Source organism: Psammomys obesus, unplaced genomic scaffold, assembly GCF_907164565.1.
Source record: "Psammomys obesus unplaced genomic scaffold, mPsaObe1.curated_primary_1811, whole genome shotgun sequence".
Classification (NCBI taxonomy): Eukaryota; Metazoa; Chordata; class Mammalia; order Rodentia; family Muridae; genus Psammomys; species Psammomys obesus.
In genome coordinates, this window is record NW_026587215.1 from 585,548 (window position 1) to 605,051 (window position 19,504).

Genomic DNA, 19,504 nt, shown 5'->3' on the forward strand with positions numbered 1-19,504 from the left:
ACCCCCTCTCCCCACTAACCTCCTCTTACCTAGAGCTGGGGGTTGAAAGGGAGAGGCATTAAGGAACCCCAAATAAAATAAGAGTTTACAAATGAGTGCTACCCTCTGGGGAGAGAGGCAGCTGGCAGAGTGCCTTCTGGTGGGAGGAAGGGTGCTGACAGCACAGTGTCCATGAGCTGATTCGGAGAGAGGCCAGAACGGAAATCACTCTCTTCCCATGACAAATGTGACGTGTGCTTAAATGTGCCCTCGTTCTCATTGGTCAACTTGCCGGGGTTTGGAATTACCACAGAAACAAACCTCCAGGGATGGATGTCCGTGAGAGAGCACCTACATCAGGGCAACTGAAGTAGGAACACTTTAATTTGGGCAGCCCTTTCTGTGGCCCGAGGCCCCAGACCCAAGACAATAGATAAAGGACCAGCAATCGTAATTCCTGCTTCCTGACTGTGCCTGAAATGTGACCAGAGACCTCACTCCTGAGCCACACAAACCCTTAAGTGTGGTCAGGTTTTTTTGTCTCGGCGATGAGGCACCACGTTTTCTATACTTGCTTTTTAATTTATGTCAGTCTGGTGAACTGATTGTTTTCATCTGCATCTCTGATGACTCAGAATAATGAGCATGCCTTCAGGAATTTTTTTTTTTTCCCTGTATGTTTCAACCGGATCATAAGCTCCTAGAAGGAGAAACCACCTGCTGCCCCTACCTCTCCTGCATGGAGCTCTGCTCCAAGCTTCCTGAGGCACATCCATCCCCCCAAATACTCCTTGCTAGGAATTCATACTCGGCACAATGTCCTGAATGTTGTGCCCCTTTTGGTCCATCTTAGTGACCCAAGTTGTTCTCCCATCTGTATCCACATCTCCCCCTTGGCTCCCCAGGGGTCTTGCTATATGCAGTTACGGATGCCTTGCTTTGCCCTTTAGGCAGGCGTTGTGACGTATCCACCTGTGTATGCACAGTGCATTGGTCAGAACCAGCTTCCCCATCAATTCTCTGCAGACCGCGATGCCCCGAGCACAAGGACTGTGTTACATGTGCCTGGCACCTAACAGGACTGTGTCCGTGGTGCCTGGCACAGGTCTGATGCTGCCGTAGTATGGTTATCTGGTGGACATGGAGTACCTTTGGGAATAAGGGTATAGTTCAAACGCCTGGGTTTGATTCCACAGTACCTCATAAACTGGGTGCGGTGGTTCCTGCCCACAACCCAGCACCAGGGTAGAGGCAAGGAAATCAGAAGTTCAAGGTACTGAGGCCTTATCTAAAAAAAGACAATAAAGAGGAGGAGGAGGAGAAAAAAAAAACAAACAAGAAAAAAAGAATAGAAGGAAGGAATCGGAAGAAGAGGAGACACAAAAGAAAGAAAAGGAGGAAGGAAGGAGAAGACGTGTTCCCAGGTAGCATCTCAGACCTATGCCTGGTCATCGTTCTCACTGGCCCATTTCTGCACTTTGTGCATAGGTTGGAAGAGATGGATGATAAGGACAATCTCTCTGAAGTCTGTGGGTACATGTTGGAAAAACAGGCATCCAGAAACAGTAACCATCAGCCACGGACTCACACGCAGGGTACAAGAGGACCTGTCACCCAGGGCACACTGGCTCAACTCCCCCAACTCCTCCTGAGGTCAAGGGGGAGAGGCATAAAGAGGAGGTGCTCATGGCTTGTCTTCCTTAGCTGTTCCTCCAGACCCACGCACCGTCCCCGTTCTGGAGAGCAGCAGCACAGAGAGGCAGGGCTCAGACCAGAGCCTTTATCTCTTTATTGGCAGCACCCTCCTCGAGCTTCCTTCCAACCTCCTCTCAACTACTTGCCCTTGGATTTGCTCTTTGGTCCGAATTTCTCTTCCAGCGCTTTCTGCAAGTTCATGTTCATAGCATTTTTCCGGTGCCACCGGCCTGCAGGGAGCAGGAGAGGGACTATCACAGGGGGGGAAACAGCTTCCGGGGGGACCAGACCCCAGTGGCTGGGACCCAGGCCTCTTTAAGCCCACCCCCAGGATTCCACCTCCTGCTCTGCGTCTTGAAGCCACTCCCCCCTCCCCCCATGGAGGAGAGGGCCACCCCCTCAGCCGTTTGCACCTACCCAGCTCGTCTGTCTTCCTGCCATGCCAGTGTTCTACATCCCTTACTGACTTCTCAATCACCTCCGGCGTGTAGGAAGCCTTCATGAGGCTCTTTGTCTCCTGGGGTGGGCCTGTCGGACGCCATGAAAAAAAAATCCCCAAGTCACCAAAGGAGGGCAGTCCTATGCTATATCTTAGTATCTTCTTCCCCTTTGGGCATGGGCAGTGGGCATGGACAAGAAGGGGTGGGCGGGAACATTCAGCATGGCCTCCATGTTTAACCTCTCCGAACTTCAGATTTGTGCCTATGTGAAGGGATAAGGTCTCTCTCTGCCTTGGGAGGATCGAACCTATCTTTCAACTCTGCTTCCCTCCAGGGTTTCTCTGGCTCAAGACTCCAAACTTTTCCAGATTCCTTCCACAGACTATTTTCAGAGTCCCATGCTCGTCAAAGAGTTCACAGCTCTGGCACCAGGCATTGTGTCAATCAGCTTTTTTTGTCACTGTGACAAAATGCCTGAGCCCAACCACCAAAGGGAGTAAAGAAGGTTCATGGTTCCAGAGCTTTCAGTTCAAGGTGTCCGAAAGGGTGTGGGAAGAGGGACGCTCAAGTCATGACAAGCCAGGAAGCATGGAAGGCACCACCAACACCCAGGCCAGATCCCCACCCCCACCCCAACACACCCTTAGTTGATGTCTCTAGAAACTACCTCCCAGACATACCCAGAGGCACCCGAGGTCAGAGTTTCTACGTGGAGCCATACCGCCAAACCCGCTTTGCTGCGTTGTGTGTCAAGGTTTACCAGGAGCTAAGAAAAACTCCAGATGTTTCCCCAGGAACTTGCTCATTGGCTCAGCCCTCCTAGGAAGCACATGAAACTATGGAGCACAGACTGAGGGAGCCTGTGTAAATCCTCACCGCTGCAAAGCTAGAGAACTCGGCCGGCCGGAAGCTCAACCTTTTGACTTTGCCACAGGATGCTGTAGTGGACACAGCACCGAGAGGGAGTTGGGAGAGTGAAAACAGCCAGCTATTGTCCTGAGACTGCTCAGGGAAACCTCATGCCTCCCCTTGAGGATGTGTCTGCTGTGCACCTAAAAATGTCAGAAATAACTACAAAATGAAAAAGAGCTGTGAGAAAGGACCAAAAAAAAATCTGATTGAGAGAAAATAAGCTCACGAAAATGTTTAAAAAGCTCAAGAAAAGCACAAAGGAAGTATGGCTGGACCCAAATACACCCCAACAGAAATAAAAACTGACTTCACTCACTGGCTAGAGAGAACAGATTGTCAGAGTAAATAACTTCCAGACCTATATTAGTTAAAGCCTACTTTTCAAGGAGAAGTATAAAATGATATAAAAAGATACATTAGCTAAATGAACGCAAGCTGGCCCGGCTACATTTATATCAGACAAAACAGCCTCTGAGTCAAAGTCGAGGGGAAAGATACAAGTAACAGGGGTTGGTAGTGTGGATCAGCAGGTGAAGGTGCTTGTTTGAATTCAGCCTGTGGACCTGAATTCAATCACTGGGGCACATAGGATGAAAGCAGAGATTTGACTCTTGCAAATTATGCTCTGATCCCCACAGACCATGTGTGTGATGTGTGTCCCATGCCCTAATACATACATTTAAAAAACAAATCTTTAATGTGTGTGTGTGTGTGTGTGTGTGTGTGTGTGTGTGTGTGTGTAACTAATTCTCTGAGGTAGCACCACGGTCCTAAGCTTGCTTCATTTCGAGCACCTGAATAGATACGCCAAGGTCAAGAGAGAAATTGATGGGCCTGCTACCATGGGAAGGATTTGGAGGTTCGTCTTTCACTAATTAATAGATCAAGCAGAGAGCGCTAATCAAGACTGACAGGGTTTGTGCAGAAGTCATCAACAGGCCTCTCCTCTTAGACACACACAAAGCCTCCAGCCAAAAGAGGATTTGCAAGCTCGTGAGCAGCTCTGCAAAAGCAGCGTGGGCTGGGCTGTGAAGCAGGTCCTAACAAGGTCCAAGGACCTGCAGTTACTGCCTAGTGCATTCTCTGCAGATGATGCCACCAAGCCAGGAACCGCTCTGAAAAAGCAGATGTGCAAGCTCGGTCTCTACAGACAGCTTGTAAGGTTCATGGAACAGAGTGAACTGAGGTTTGGTCCGAAGCCTGAAGCCCTGGTGACAGTCAGGGATCAAAGCCAGCTTCGACACAGAAGCCTCTGGACAGACTTGAAAGCAGGCTCTGTAAACGGTCAGGTTTGGGGGTGGGGGGACAGCCAGGTTTAAAAGGATTACTTTGGCTTTTTAGATTCCCCAAGGCAGAGACCATGCCCTGCTTCATGCCTTTCAGAATAAATCTAATTAGATGGGATTAGAGCTTGCTTCAGGGCTGCCTTGGAGTCTAGAGGAAACCGCCGCAGAACACACTCGGATCGGAGCATGCATGGGCCAGCTGTACCCCCAGATCAGGGAACCCCATGTTTCTCTAAACCAGCCACAGGCAGTAGAGGGGGGGGTATAACCCCAGGCCCTGATGAGTCTTACCCCCAGGCTTCCAGAGGGTGGGTGGGCGGGCACCGACCAGAGAAGCACCGAGAATGTCCCCCCAAAGATCAAAGAGCAGGGATGGGGACACGGGGGACAGCAGGACATGCTGCTGTGCTGGTGTCAAAAAGTCAGTGAGTGAAGTGGTTTAGGTGATCCCCCTTTCCTCCTCATGAAGGTTGGCCCTGCTGGCTGAAGCTAGCTGGCTGGGTCTAGCCAAAGCCAGACCCAGACCCAGGCACTCTCCCTCGCTCTGGAGCCTCCATCTGTGGTAGCTCACATAATTCCAGGTCACCCTGGTGTGTGTGCATGTGTGCGTGCATGCGTGTGTGTGGTGTATATGTTCACATGTGTCTCTGTGTGTATACACATGTAGGGGGGCTTGCACATGTGTTTGTGGACACTTGGAGGACAAGGAACTATCTTGGTTCTCACTTCTCCAATATCGTTCACCTTGTTTTTTTGTTTTGTTTTTTGAGACAGTATCTCTCACTGGCCTGGAGCTTGCAAAAAAACAAGACAAAACAAAAACCAAAGCAAGCCTGGTTTACTATGAGAAAATCGGTTCCTATGATTTACTACATTCCTAGACAAATGAGAAAAGAAGCCAGCGACACAAGCGGTTAACAAACTCAGGGTCTAGTCAGAATTTTCAGGAGGGGGAAGCAGACTAGGGGGAAAGCAGACTAGGAATAGTGGGGCCCTCCTAAACCCAATAAAAAAAAAATCCAAAATTCTCTTACTAGTAAGTGAGGTGGAGTAGCAGAGACCCATAATCCCAGCTACTTGGGAACCTCAAACAGGAAGTTCGTAAGTTCAATGTCCACCTGGGTGAGAGTCAACACAGGGCCAGTTGGAGTAACTTAGTATCCATGAAGCCACTTCTCAGCCTCCAGTAACGAGTTTATATATACAGAAAGATGATAAATAGATAGAAATATATTGATATAGTTATGAATGTATATGGCCAGCTGACCATATTATTATTCAAAGAGGTTCCAAAGGATCCATAATTATTGGACTATGTGAGTTTCTAGATATGATTAATATACAAAAATAAAGCTGTGAGCTGGCAACACAGCTTAGTGGGGGATTATTTACCTAGCTGGGGTTTGGTTCCCCAGCACTACAAATAGGAAAGGAAAGAGATCAACAAGCAAATGAATGAAATGGCTCTTGCATAAACCAGTAGCAAAAATGTAAAATTTACTATCTCACTTATTTTTTTTTTTTAATTTGAATCTGGGGCCTCAAACATGCTGAGTGAATGCTTTGCCACTTAGCCACACCCCAAGCCCCAGGAAATAACATTTTAAAAAGATATCATCCACAAAAGAGATGGTGGTTTATGCCCCAAGCAGTTGAGGAGCTGAGGTAAGAGGGTCACTCTGAGTTCAGGGCCAGCTAAGGCTACTTACTCTCCCTCAGAACAAAGACAAAGAAAAAAAAAAATTTGCAATGAATGCCAAAATGAGATCTTCATATTGGAAATTATGAAATACTGAAGGAAGATCCTAACGGAAGCAGCTGTGCAATATACCGATAAATTGGAAAATGAATTAGTATCATACCACAATTGCCCCTGCTCACAGAGTCAATATGCTTTAATAAAAAAACTCAAACAGGGTTTTTCTGAAAACTGTCCAAGTGACCCTAAAACTGAATGGTGTGTGTTCTCAGGTGCCTCAACAGCTCAGTGACCACAGTGGGATACCACATGGGTGGATAGAGACGAAACCCAGGGCCCCTTACACTCGGAAACCTGAGGGCACACCTGCGGGCCCCTGGGGGATGATGGGAGAAGATCGATACTCCACACAGAGGGATTAGAAAAGAATCCTTCTCAGAGCAGGCTGAAGCAGACCTGAGGTGGAGTAAGGGCTTAAAGCAAGCCTGAGAACGCAGAGAGGATCACACCGGAGAGTGACTCAGCGTATCCTGCGCTCTGCTCCGCTCCTTCTGGAAGGTCCCAGCTCCACAACCAGGAAGCTCTTCTTCAGGCCGCTCAGGTATTTTGAAATCAGCCATGACCCTGCTCTCACACCCAAGTCCACTCCTTAGCCTGCTCCACCCTTACACAAATGCTGTGTGACCCGAGTCCAGATGTGCCACCCAGATGTGCAGTGCACCCAACATGCCTCCCAAAGGCCCAGTGTCAAATGCTTAGTCCGAAGTTTGGCACTATTGGAAGATGGTGTTTCCACCAAGGTGGAGTCTACTGGGAGACTTGGGTCACTGGATGGGGAAGGGGAGCCCCAATGTGATAAAAGGACCTTGCCTTCTTTTCCTTTGTCTTCACTTCATGAGGCGAAGGCCTTTGTTCCATCACACACTCCCTGCCGGTGGCTTTCTGCCTCACCAAAGCCACCAAAGGGCAAGAGGCCAACTGATCACAGCCTAGGCGACCTTCAAAACCTGGAGCCACAATAAAGCTTTCCTCTGTTTTGTTTTCATTTGTTTTTGCTTGTCACCAAGGCTAACCTGGAACTCACTAGGCAGTCCAGGCTGTCTTCAAACTCACTGTAATCCTCCTGCCTCTGCCTGCTGAGTACTGATAACAGGCGTGTACCACACCTAATTAGCCTTTTTTATTTTGTTATTTTATTTTTATTTTCTCAAGACAGGGTTTCTCTGTCTAGCCTTGGCTGTCCTGGACTCGATTTGTAGAGCAGGCTGGCCTCGAACTCACAGAGATCCACCTGCCTCTGCCTCCCCGGGTGCTGGAATCGCAGGTGTGCCCCACCGCACCAGGCATAGTCTTTTTAAAAGTTGATTATCTTGGGCATTTCTGTTACAATAATAAAAGGCTAACAAACACCCCAGACCACCGTCATGGGTCCCTCCTGGATGCTTACAGTTCTTTCTTTCCACTGTCACTGTGTCTGCCCTGCAGAACCACCCACACTCACACACCCCGTGTCCATCTCCACACGGCACTGGAGAAACCATTTATTCAAGCTGAACAAGTCCATTCCCCTGTCTCCCACGCTAGCTTAGCATCCAACTCCACCCTGGGGGGAAAAAAACTTTCTAGGATCCATGACCCAGACTGTTCCTATCTGGCTTCTTTCTGCTGCCCAGATTCGGCCACACCTCACCAACTCCCATCAGCAAGTGCCAAGGTGAATCCCAGTTGTGTGGACCTTGACACGGACACTGACAGTCACGTGCTTAGGGTGCTGTCGGCCAAAGCCCTCATTCTGGTGCCAATCTCCGAGCACAGGCTGCTCCCACCTAGTTTTCAGTTGTCATTTATATGCCAGTCAGTCCAGGAAAGTCCAACAATGGACCCTTGTGTGCCTGGCCTTGTGAGCTGGCAGAAGCTGGTTCCTGCTCACCCCTTGGCACACTTCCACTGCCCGGGCTGGGTGAGGGGGACATTGATTCTTAAGAACAGTACTCTTTATATGCATGCACACATTTTACAATGTAGGTAAGAACTCCCTGGTGTCCAGTGTCAAAGAGAGAAAGCAGAATCCCAAACTCCAAAAGAGAGACGATTTGATCTGACTTAGCCTCCTTCCCTCCCTCCCTCCCCAGCGCCACCCCTTCCTCAGGCTCAAAGAAAAACCCAGAAAGGCTTCTTTCTAATATGAGTCTGGTTCCTTGGGTGACAGGGACCTGAGCCAGGGAAAAGAGGTCTGCTAGGCCCTGGGAGCACTGAAGGAGGCTGGAGGGAGGATGGAGAACCCTTGACAGTGAAAGATTGCAGAGAGGAGCTCCTGAATGCTCACTGGGTGCCCCAGTCCCCCTCCCCCGCAATGGAGAGAAGCCCTGAGGATCCTGTTACCCCAGGGACCACCACTGTGAGTCCTGCTTCTCATCACATGACTGAGGGGTTTCAAGCTCTTGGCTGCGAGCCCAGCTGTGACATGAAGCTCATGTCAGGCCAAGTCATCCTTCTAGAAATGGCACCCCTCCAACCCACCCTGTCCTTCTCCCAAGGTGGTGTCAACACCAGGCTCCGGAAAAGAAAAATAAAAAAAAAAAAAAAAAAAAAAAACGAATGACCTGTCACCCTCCTGTCCTGGAATCCTGCCCATGGCAATAAGGGCCACACTGTCTTTATCAACCCAGTTGCACAAGGAGAGGGCAGAGGTTCAGAGAGGTAACAGTTCCTTGTTCAGTCATCCCCAGTTAGTGAGTGGCCAAGCTAACCTTTGAACCCAAAAAAGCTGCTATTGTCACTGTCACCGGGCGTCAGAGGTCAGGAGTACCTGGGCCTCCTGCTTGCAGACTAGAGAACCATAGGTGTCCGGTGTGGGCAGACCTCACTGCTAAGTGGGTGATGTCTCCTGCCCAGTGAAAGCACACCTGCCGGGGACTAGGTGGCCCCAGTGCTCCCCTAGGACATGGCAGCATGGAGGATGCCTTGGGTGCTTGTAAGGTGAATGTCTGTAGGGCTGTGCCTTTGGGCCTTGAGGTTCAGGTAAGGTAGACACTCCAAAGGCCTTCGGTGCCCAGTGTCCACCCCAGGAGGACACCCATGCTCACAACCCCCTCCTTGCCTCTTAAACCTGACCTTGAAACAAGTTGGACCTCATGTGGTAGCCCAGGTCATAGTAGTCTGAGAAGATGGAGGAGATCTGCATGGGGGTCTGGGTCCTGCTGGGCCATGAGCTGGACCTCTTCTGGCCCTCAAAGATTTCACCGACGGCCCTTCGAGCCTGGTGAGGGAGACAAGGACAAGAGGCAAGTGATGAAAAGGCAAGCGTGTGGCCTCTCCCTCCTACCCGGCCTTCCCACTGCATGCTGTAGCCCCCAAGCAAGCTCTACACCTCCCCCCACCCCAGCCCATTTCCTCCTGCCAGTGGTCAAAGACTTGAGAAACAGCAGTGATCCTCCACACTACACAGCTCCTACTGTGTACGCGCCATCGGGAAGAAGGTCTTCCTAGGCTGAGCCTGTCCCCACCAGAGATGAGTAAACGGGCCAGACCTGCCCAGTTCACACAGCTGAGAAACCCCAGGGCCCCAACTCGCTGCCTACTCCCCAAGGCATCCCACAAGCACAAAATTTCTTCCTTTACACCGAGACCAATGTCTTCCTCAGACCAAGAAGAAAAACGAGGCCCACAAGGTCAAGCCTGGGCCCGTGAGTCAGGAAACCTGTGGCTCTTGACTTTGGTGGGTCTTGAAACCCTCTAGGCCTCAGTTTCCCTACCTGTAAAACATGGGTGGAGGGGAGACCTGAAAGCCTTTAAAGCTCAGACACTTGCCACTCGATTGCCATCTGGGCACACCTGTGCCCTAAAAAACGAGATGCGGAGATGGCTAAATAGAAATGGTGTCTTCCATAGTCCAAAAGCTGTGATGAGCAACCATACCCATCTTAAATGACTGTGACCAGCTCTGGGGTGTGTTATGGGTGGGTCCGTTCTATCTTGAAATGACAAATGAAGGCAAGCCTGGAAGAGCCCTGACCCTCGTTCTTTTAATGGATCTACTGGCCTTGTGGCTGTGAGCAGATCGCACACAACACCTCTCTCCTCGTCCCAGTCACCCTCTGTTTAAATGGAAGCATTAAAGCTCTGCTCCTGCTGACCACACAAGGCAGCCGCTTGTACAAAGGTTGATATGATGTCCCAGGGGGCAGGAGACATGGTTCAGTGGTTAAGATCACTGGCTGCCCTTCCAGAGGACCCAGGTTCAATTCCCAGCACCACATGGTGGCTCACAACCATCTATAAGGAGACCTAATGCCCTCTTCTGTCATGCAAGCACACATGCAAATAGAGCACCCAAAAACATGAATAAATCTTTTTCTTAAATGTCGCACAATACCAAAGAAGGAGGGGAGCTTATCCTTTGACTAAAAATGGCAGGTGAATCCAGCTGTGAAGTAACAGCTTGTCTAGAAATAGGTGGGAAAGGGTGCCAAGACTGATTAGTCATGTCTGCCCTGAGTAGTGCTGTGGTATGTGTACCATGGATTTAGCAGCCTGACCAGTTTGGGTGCTCCCTTTTGCAGATCTAGAGACTGAAGGCCAGAGGCAGAAAGCAGCTTCACTAGAGTCATTCGGCCTGCAGAAGTAGAGCCACGATCCAAAGCTGGGTCTCTGATAGCCACTAAGTGCAGACTCTCCTCAGACGCTGACCCCCTTAGGAGATGTGTTCAGATTGGAAACGTCTAGTGCAAACAGCCGACTTGCAGTTGCAAACTCAGAGGCAGCCAGAGCTCTGGAACCCGCCAGCCCTTTGGGGAGATCCTCACCCCACACGGCTGGGTACACGTGGTTAACTTTGGACTTCCTGTGAAGTGGAGGTAAAGCCTCTTTCCTCATAGCTGTCACACACAGGCAATGCCAAATGGGTAGCGGGTCCCAGAAAACTTTCTAACAGTACAGGGACCGTTTCCAGGAATGGCCTTCAAACCCTCATTGAAAGCCTCCAAGACGATCAACCCTCTTGCACCCTTGGCCTCTCGAGCCCCTGCTCTGTCACCTGTTCCTCGGAGATCAGACGATCCACCACATCGCTCCCAAACTTGTGGCGGATGTTTTCGGGAATGACGCTGTCCTTTGAGCTCACAGGCACTTCCCTCTGCTCTGCGGCCCTGGAGTCCCGGCCTTCCTCCCCCAGAACTCCCTCTCTCAAGCTGGATCTGGATGCCCGCTTCTTCAGGTCCTCAGGCTGGGGGGTCATGACCAGAGAAGTCCTGCTGGTAGTAGCTGGTGGTGGAGGTGGGATCTCCAGGTGGCTCTGGCCTTCAGGGTTCTGCGAGGGCCCTGGATGCTGCTTAGATTTGGAGCTGTCCAAGGAGCTATGGGCAGCCCCCCGGGAGTCCATATCCTGCTGGCCCTCTTTGTTGTTCGGGGGGATCTTTGTCAAAGTGGTTGTACCTAAGCAGGGGCAAAGAGGAGTGCAGGAAAGGTGACAGAGGGCCCAGTGGGAGGGAAAGTAGACAGAAACCAGAGAGACGACAGAGACAGACAAGTACATGGAGCAGAGAAATCACAGGATCCCCAGGCGAGGTGAAGAAGGGGAGAGGAGGGGACAGAGGGAGGTCAGTGGGAAGACCTTCACAGGACAGGGTTGTCCCCATAAGGCTAGGACCAAAGGGGCTGTGACCCAGGTATGTGCAGCCTTCATTAGGCCTAACTGCATGGCCTTGAGCAAGAGAGGCCACCTTTCTGGGCTTTAGTGTCCCCCTGGCTCACTTTGGTTAATTCCCTTCCTCACTGTACTTGCCACCCCCAGCTAACCAGGGGGGGAACGTTCCCAGAGCTGAACTGGCTCAGCCACACCTGCCTAAGACTCTTTATCCCTATCAAGCCTGCCATCTTTTTTCCCCAGTAGCCAGAAGCATAGATGCATACTCCTCTCTGCCACCAACCCCAACCCATCCTGAGCGGGGTTCAGTCAGGCCTGATGCACCCCTAACCCAGCCTCTGCACTTGGATGCATAGAAGGGCTCTCCATAACAACCCAATCTTAACCCAAAGAAGCTGGTGACCAGGACCACGTTAAGTCAGAGCTTCCAGGCCTGGATGATGGAAGGCTCAAGCAGCTCTTTCCTCCACTTTTCTTCTGTGCTCAGTGTCTTGGGTCAGTTAGGCCATGCTATCCGGAGGCCTCAAGCAGGACTGAGGGAGATGAGGAGATGAGACCCTTCCCGACCCCCACTTCAAGAAGCTAGTCTGTGCTGGCAGTGTTCCCATCTTCCATCTTACCTTGTCGGGGACCCAGCTCCATGGACTCTGGCTCTGGGGCCTGCAATTTCCTGGCTTGTCCCTGTAGACAAAGGAATGCACACGGAATGGTCTCAGGTGACAGCCTCCATAAAGGATGACAGCTGAGAACCAGGGAGGCCCCAGCGACCCAGCCAGCCCTGACCAGGCACTCTGTGCTGCAGCCAGCCGCCAATGCCACCTGCCATGCACCAGCTGTTCCCGGCTAGCCAAGGCCTCCCCACCTGGACTTCTGTGGCCTTTCTCACATAGCCATGTCGCTGAGATTCTCTCACTCCTTCCTAATCTCCTCCCATCTCTTCCACCAGCTCCAGGAGGCCCTGGCTGTGGGGACCCTGCCTCAGCCCCCTTTCCCAACCCGGTCTAAAAGTTCTATTTCTTTCTCCAAATAGAAAGCTGCTATTTGAAGAGGCACGGGCTTCTACGTTGATCCTGCCTCTTGGCTCTTCACAGATGCTTGGATGAAGGGTCTGTGCTTGCTCCTGAGCTGCCTCTGTTCCTTCCACATGGCCCCCGCACAGGACAACTAAAACATGGCAGCTTGGGGCGAGGGGAACATGAAACCCAGGACCTCAGGAATGCCTGGTCAAGCCTCACCCCAAGCCCATTTTACCCTTGGGTTGTTCCCTGAAGAAGAAAGTTCACTAGGAGAGCCTAGAAAGGGACCCAGAACCCAAGGGCATCAGCTCTGCATCCTCAAAGGTCCCTGCAGCTTTTGTACCCTTTCTCCTAAGGGATCATTTCCTTATTTATATTCCCTTATTTAAAGCACATGTGAAGTTTTCCCCAAGTTTCTACAAATGTAGTAATGTCAGTGCAATAAAGCCAGGTCTGACACACAAGCATCTTTAAAATAAGAGAGGCACAGAATAGAAGCGTCAAGTCTGAGCTGAAAGAGTGTCCTAGTTTCACTTCCGTTGCTATGACAAAACACCCTGTCAAAAGCAATTAGGGGAGAGAGGGTTTCTCTTAGCTCACAATTCCACGTTACAGTCCACCCTAGCAGGGAAAATTAAAATTGGCAGAAACTTAAAACAGCTACTCAAATCCCACCCACAGGTAAGAGCAGAGAAAAGTAAAATGCACACGTGCTGATGCCTCAGCTCGCGTTCTCCACTGTTAAACAGTCCAGAACCCAAGCCCAGGGAATGGTGCCGCCCACAGTGGGCTGGGTCCTCCCACTTCAATCAACTTTAACAAGACAGCCTCCCACAGACACACCCAAAGGCCAACCTAAAGAATCTCTCAGTGAGATTATTGGGGTCGGGGGGGGGGGAGAGAGAGAGAGAGAATGAGAGACTGGTCCAAGGTCATCCAGCAAGGTCATCCAGCAAACTTGGCAGGACAGCTTGTGTGGTCTTAGACATTACTCTGGATAGCTTGCAAACATCTTTCTGTCCTGGCAACTATAACTTGTATTGATCCTGACAATTGCCATTATATTCTGTTTCTGGTAAAGGTACAAAAAATCTGATTGCTCTCAATAAAATTGTCACAGCCTCAGTTGTGCTGTGGCTCCTCCAGCCTGGCCTGATTTAATTTCTTAAAGCCATGTCATGTGACTTTGGCCTGGTAAGTAAGCGTAAGAATTTACAATTCAATTATTTTTATTTTCCTTGCTGCTAAGCTCAAATTGGGTAGGAACCAGACCAACTTTACTCCCTTGCAAGGTTGTTAGTCAAAATGCCCTGTTACTTTGGACTAAATTACCTGGGGTCCGCCCAGCTCAGTTGGAGAATGATTGCCTAGAATGCATGAGGCCCTGCCTGGGTCTAACCTCAGCACCACAAAGTAAAAGTGGTCATTTGATAACTGTGCATTGTCTGTTATGACTCCTGGTGAACCCTACCCAGAGTGCTCACAGGCTGGCCAGTCCTTGAGTACGGACTGGACCTGGCAACCTGTTTCTTAATCAAAATGATTTGATGAGAAGCGGTGCAATCGCTTCCTGGATCAGATTCACGGCATTTGCCTTACTTGCACTCTCCCTGGCCCCCTTCAGTTGGCTTACTCTGACCTGCCATTCGTGAAGCCGTACCATGCGGAAGCCATGTGGAGGAGAATGAGGCAGCCTCCAGCCAGCAGTTCATGAGAAGCAACAAATCCCAGGTCCCAGCGTCCCCAAAGAACCAGGAGAGCCCTGTCCCTGGGAAGAACCAGGAAGTGGATCCTCCTCCAGCTGAATGTGAGAATTTGGCCACAGGCCCTGACCCACGTGTAGCAGGCTGTGGCCATCAGCGCCCCTGTGTTGTGTTGTCTCTCCCTGCTGCTCACTTTCCAGGCCTATGCTCTGGCTTGTTCTCTTGAACTGATTCTAAGAAGTAGCCAGAAGCCAGGATCAGTGGCGCACACCTGTAATTCCAGCACTCGGGGAGGCAGAGGCAGGCAGATCTCTGTGAGTTTAAGGCCAGCCTGGTCCACAAAGTGAGTCCAGGACAGCCAAGGCTACACAAAGAAACCCTGTCTCAAAAAAAGAAAACACACACACACACACACACACACACACACACAAAGAAGCCAGAAAACTGGCCTACTTTAATCTCCTTGCCCTCAGACAAGAGGATACCACCCCCAAAAGAACCACCTCCTCCCTCCTTCCGGTGTGAGGTTGGGGCCCCTCAGCGAGGCTTTCTGAATGCAGGCAGTAGGCGGACATACCAGCACCTCCCTTTTTCCTGAAGCTGTGAAAAATGCTTACATTACCTTACATGTCTGACTTGGAAGTCACTCAATAAACCCACATTTTCAACACCCTGGACACATCTCTTGGGCACCAGTTCTTCCACATGAGACTATAATTTGGGTCTCTGTAGCCATAGCAACTGAAAGCCAAACTTTTGAGACTTTCGAAAACTTGAAGCCACTGTGCTCTCTGGTCATGTGTCACATGGCAATATCTCACCAACACACATTTTGATGCCGTGATTGGGGTGTTGCCAGGACAAACAAATGAAATTAGGAGGAGGTTCTGGACCAAGTAGTATGTACAAGTGGCAGGAGGTTGGGATGCGTAGTAGGAAAAGCATCCCGCTCGGCTTGAGTCTCAGAAGAACAAGAATCAAGAAATGAACGATGCTGTCAGGGGCACAGTGGGCAGTGAGGCTCCTTCAGGAGACTTAGAGGAAGAAGTGCCTTGGTATTCAGTGGCAGAAACTCAGGGGCACTGTGGCCTGTGTCAGTGATGTGGAAGGAGACGGTGAGGCTGCAAACTGAAGGATGGGATAGAGAAGGCAGCCACACCTGGACTCAGTGTGCAAGCTTCGTCCTTCTGGCTGCTTGGAGCTAGGGCTGGGGCCTTGAAAATTCTCATACTAAGGCCAGCAAACTGGCTCAGGCAAAAGGTGCCTGCCAACAAACTTGGTGACCTGAGTTCAATCCCTGGGACCCACATTATGGAAGAAGTGAACTGACCCCCCACCCCTGACTTCCTCATGTGTACCTTAGCGCACATGTACACACACACATGTCTGTGTGTGTGTGTGTGTGTGTGTGTGACACAATAAATAGAAGGCAATGAAATTGCTTTTAAAGAAAAATATTCTCTTTTCCACATGCCAAAAGAACTAGGAAATGGTTCCCAGAGCTGGGGAGACAGTATGGTTGATAGCATGCTTGCTGTGGAAGCATGAGGGGTTGAGTTCCTCCCAGAACCTATGTAAAATGCCAGGAGTGCTGCCACATGGTCGGAATCCCAGAGTTAGGGAGGTGGAGATAGGAGCAGCCTTCTCTAGCCAATCAGCCTAGCCTCACTGGTAAGCTACCAGCCAGTGAAAAAAGCAAGGCGGACAGCATCTGAGAAAGACACCTGGAGGCTGACCTCTGGCCTCCACACATAGACGCACAGGTATGCACACACACAAACACACACGAACATGCACCCAACATACATGAAAATCAGGCACACACTTACACGCTTGCACACACATACTTATATACATATAAGCATGCACACAACATACATGAAAGTCAGACACACACACACACACACACACACACACACACACACACAAGGAAAGGCTCAGAATGGTTTCAGGCAAAGGCCAACAGCAGGATGTACAATCTGTTAACACTGTGGGAAAACTGAGAGACCAGGACACTTCTCAGCCACACAGAGGACTGCTGAATTCTGGGGTGATTTGTCACACAGCAAGAACTGACTGCTACAGCTCCTATTAGCACGCAGTGGTGGTTTGAATGGGAATGGCGCCCCTCGGCTCATATGCTTGAATACTTGGTCATTAGGGAGGGATGCTACTTGACGGGAATTAGGAGGTGTGGCCTTGTTGGAGGAAGTGTGTCACTGGAGGTGAGCTTTGTGGTTTCAGAAGCCCAAGCCAGGCCCAGTCTCTTTCTCTCTTCCCGCTGCCTGCAGATCCAGATGTAGAACTCTTAGCTACTCTCCGGCACCATGTCTGCCCGCATGCCACCATGCTTCCTGCCAGGAGGACAGCGGACTAGACCTCTCCAGTGCAAGCCAGCCCCAGTTAAATGCTTTCCCTTACAGGAGCTGCCGTGGTCGCAGAGTCTCTTCACAGCGATAGAACGTGGCCTAAGACAAACTCCCATGACCAGCAGATTAGTGTGTCTTCAGAAGGACCCACAGTGGTGTTCAGAGTCTCTGTGAACCTACCCTCTGACACGGTGGAGAAGATGAAGAGGAAGAAGCGTTAAGGGTGGAACTAAATAGGAAAATGAGTGTCTAGCATGTGATAGACCCTGTCCTCCATCTTGATGTCAACAGAAGTAAAAATCAGTACTTTCAAATTAGCTTTCTTATCCTAGGTGCTGCCTACCCCCTGCCCTGTTCCCCAACCTGATATGCTCTTCCCATAGCTACTCCTTACCCTAGAGGTACAGCCAGTTAGATCAGCCCTCACCGGCTGACACAGAAGGTGGGCTCACAGCCAGCCACTGACCTGGAGAGGGAAGTCCTGAGAGGTGTTGGCTAAGGATGGCAGGAAGATGCGTGCGGCTGCAGCCTGGGCACCTGGTACTCACAAGCAGCTCTGCATGGGAAGAAGGCAAATGAAACCCCAGGTGGCAATGGAGTCCCAGCCACCTCACAGATCTCTGCCTCACCTCCCCAGATGAACCACTCTGGAGGGTCAGACAGAGTAGCACTGCTACCCAAGAGGACCAGTGGGTTACTAAGGAGCAGCCTTCCGAGCTGTTGATTGGAGTTGGCATGGAGATGTGGTACGCTCGCCTTTGTTACCTCAGAGGCTGATAGGCTCTCAGCCTATGAGGGTGAGGGGCCAAGACTGAGGGGACAGGAGACACTTTTTTGTGTCACTCTCTGACCCATCCTCGCAGAAATGTCCATTGAGTAGCCGCTAAGGCCGGGCTCTATGTGTGGGTCATGTTCACAGGGCTCAGATCAAGGACAAAGGACACTCTTGGCAAGGCAAGGAAAAAGTAGACAGTATAACCAACTCTGTCTAGGGAAAGGGGAGCAGGAGGGCCATCTGGGCTGGATCTTGAAGTATGCACAGGAGCTCACTGGTTGAGAAGAGGCAGAACGTGGGAGGTGTTGAAGAGCACAAATATGATTCAAAGTAATGAACCCCCGGTACCCGAGCTGGATGTTGGAAATCAGGGAATAAAATTAAGGCATGGGTGTGAGAATCAGGGTCCTCTCCACCTCGAACTACAGGGCTGGCTGCAGATGAGCTCAGTCAAGTTGTGACTTCTGCATAGTGACGCAGAGGCGGAAGCATGGGTGCAGCCACCAGCTGTGCTGCCCAGCAGGCACAGGGTAGAGGTGAGCACCCTGCAGCATCTCCCCAGAAAAGAGAGAGAGAGTTGGCTAAATCTGAGGTCCAACCTATGCCAGATGACGTCACCTACCTGTTCAGAACCTTCCCGTAGCATCCCATCTTAACCAGGGTAAATGCATTCCTCTTGACCTGCAGAGCCCTACCTAATGCGCTCCCTTTCCTCTGCTATGGGTCCTTCCACTCCGCTTATGCGCCCACAGCCCCAGCTGTGCACAGCTGCCTCACAGCCTATGTATTAGTCATCCCTTCCAAGCTTCCTTCTTTCCCCAGCCGTCTTCAAGGCCTGCAGGACATCAGCCACAGGAGGAAGCAACTGAGGAGGGAGGAAGTCAAGGATACTTGTTCTTCATCCCCAAAGATGCTTTGGTCCATCCAGCTTCCCGAGAGAGGGTAAGCTGACATTAGGAGGGGAAGGCGACAGAGTCGAGGTCTAACCTGCAGCCTCAGAGCCCCTCCTCTGCAGCTCATGGAGTCCCTTTCACCCCAACACTGGGGTGGGCTTTCTCCCTAGCAAACATGGTGTTAGCCCTGCAGGACCCCTCTTTCACTCTGGAAGGCTGGGCATGAGAGAGCCAGGGTCTCCAGTAGACAGGACCTAGACTTCATTCTGCAGCCTCAAAACTTGTTTTTGGAAAACTCAGAACGATCCTTCTCCTCGTCAGGGAGTCCTCAGCCATGGTGGCTTCCTGCTGCCACTGATCAGGCTTGCAGACCCCCTCCGTGACCTGCCCTATCTCCCCATCACCCCCAGAGTTCTGTTCAGAACCAGCAAGGGAGTCAAGGCCACCTTCCAAGCAGGTGATGTTTCTTTGGGTGGCCTTTGGAAAGCTGTTTCTCTCTCCCTCCCCACTCTCGGGGCATGGGGAGTAAAGCAGAGGGCTCAGGGCTGGGCTAGTCTTGGTTGGCTTCATCTGTCTCAGCCTTCCTCATTCTCCTTCTTACAGCCTCCCAGGTAGGTCCCAGCATCCTCTATGGCAGAGCATCCCTGACCAGGGTTATATGACTGTCACCTCACAATTGGAACATTCCCCTCCAGGAGTGTTGGGGGAGGCTGTCTCAAAAGGTAAATAGAGGTCACATGTCTGGCAAAACAAAAACTTGAAAGAACCCTGAGGCCTCTCCCTGGCAGTTTAACAAGGAGTCAGAAGTGCTGGGGGAGAGCGCTAAGGCCAGCAGAGCTGAAGAATTTCTTAGCCCGTGGAGCTGTCTCCAAGATGTGCAGAGCTCTAGGGACACAGCTCCCATGACTTGTCACCTGTGTTTGGGGTAGGCTTTAGTGATACAGCTTGCTTCTGACCTATCCCTTCTAAGTGACCCCTCACCCATGCTCCTGTGAGTAACCCCAATAAAAACTCCTTGGTTGGACAAGTTGAACACTGGTGCAATTGCTACTTTGGTCTTTCATGGGTTCCCTTTCTGGGCTGAGTAGCTGTG

At 50.8% G+C, this 19,504-nt stretch overlaps 1 protein-coding gene across 1 annotated transcript; it reads right to left on the bottom strand.

The window, feature by feature from the left end:
• Window positions 1-1,745: 1,745 nt before the first annotated feature.
• On the bottom strand, window positions 1,746-12,305 carry Tex33 (testis expressed 33). The gene is made up of 5 exons (XM_055603134.1): window positions 12,276-12,305; window positions 11,047-11,444; window positions 9,126-9,270; window positions 2,092-2,202; window positions 1,746-1,904 (listed from the first exon to the last, which is right to left on the bottom strand). Exons 1-5 carry the CDS (start codon window positions 12,295-12,297, stop codon window positions 1,813-1,815), a joined length of 768 nt encoding a protein of 255 aa, XP_055459109.1. The 5' UTR covers window positions 12,298-12,305; the 3' UTR covers window positions 1,746-1,812.
• Between the last annotated feature and the right edge of the window lie 7,199 nt (window positions 12,306-19,504).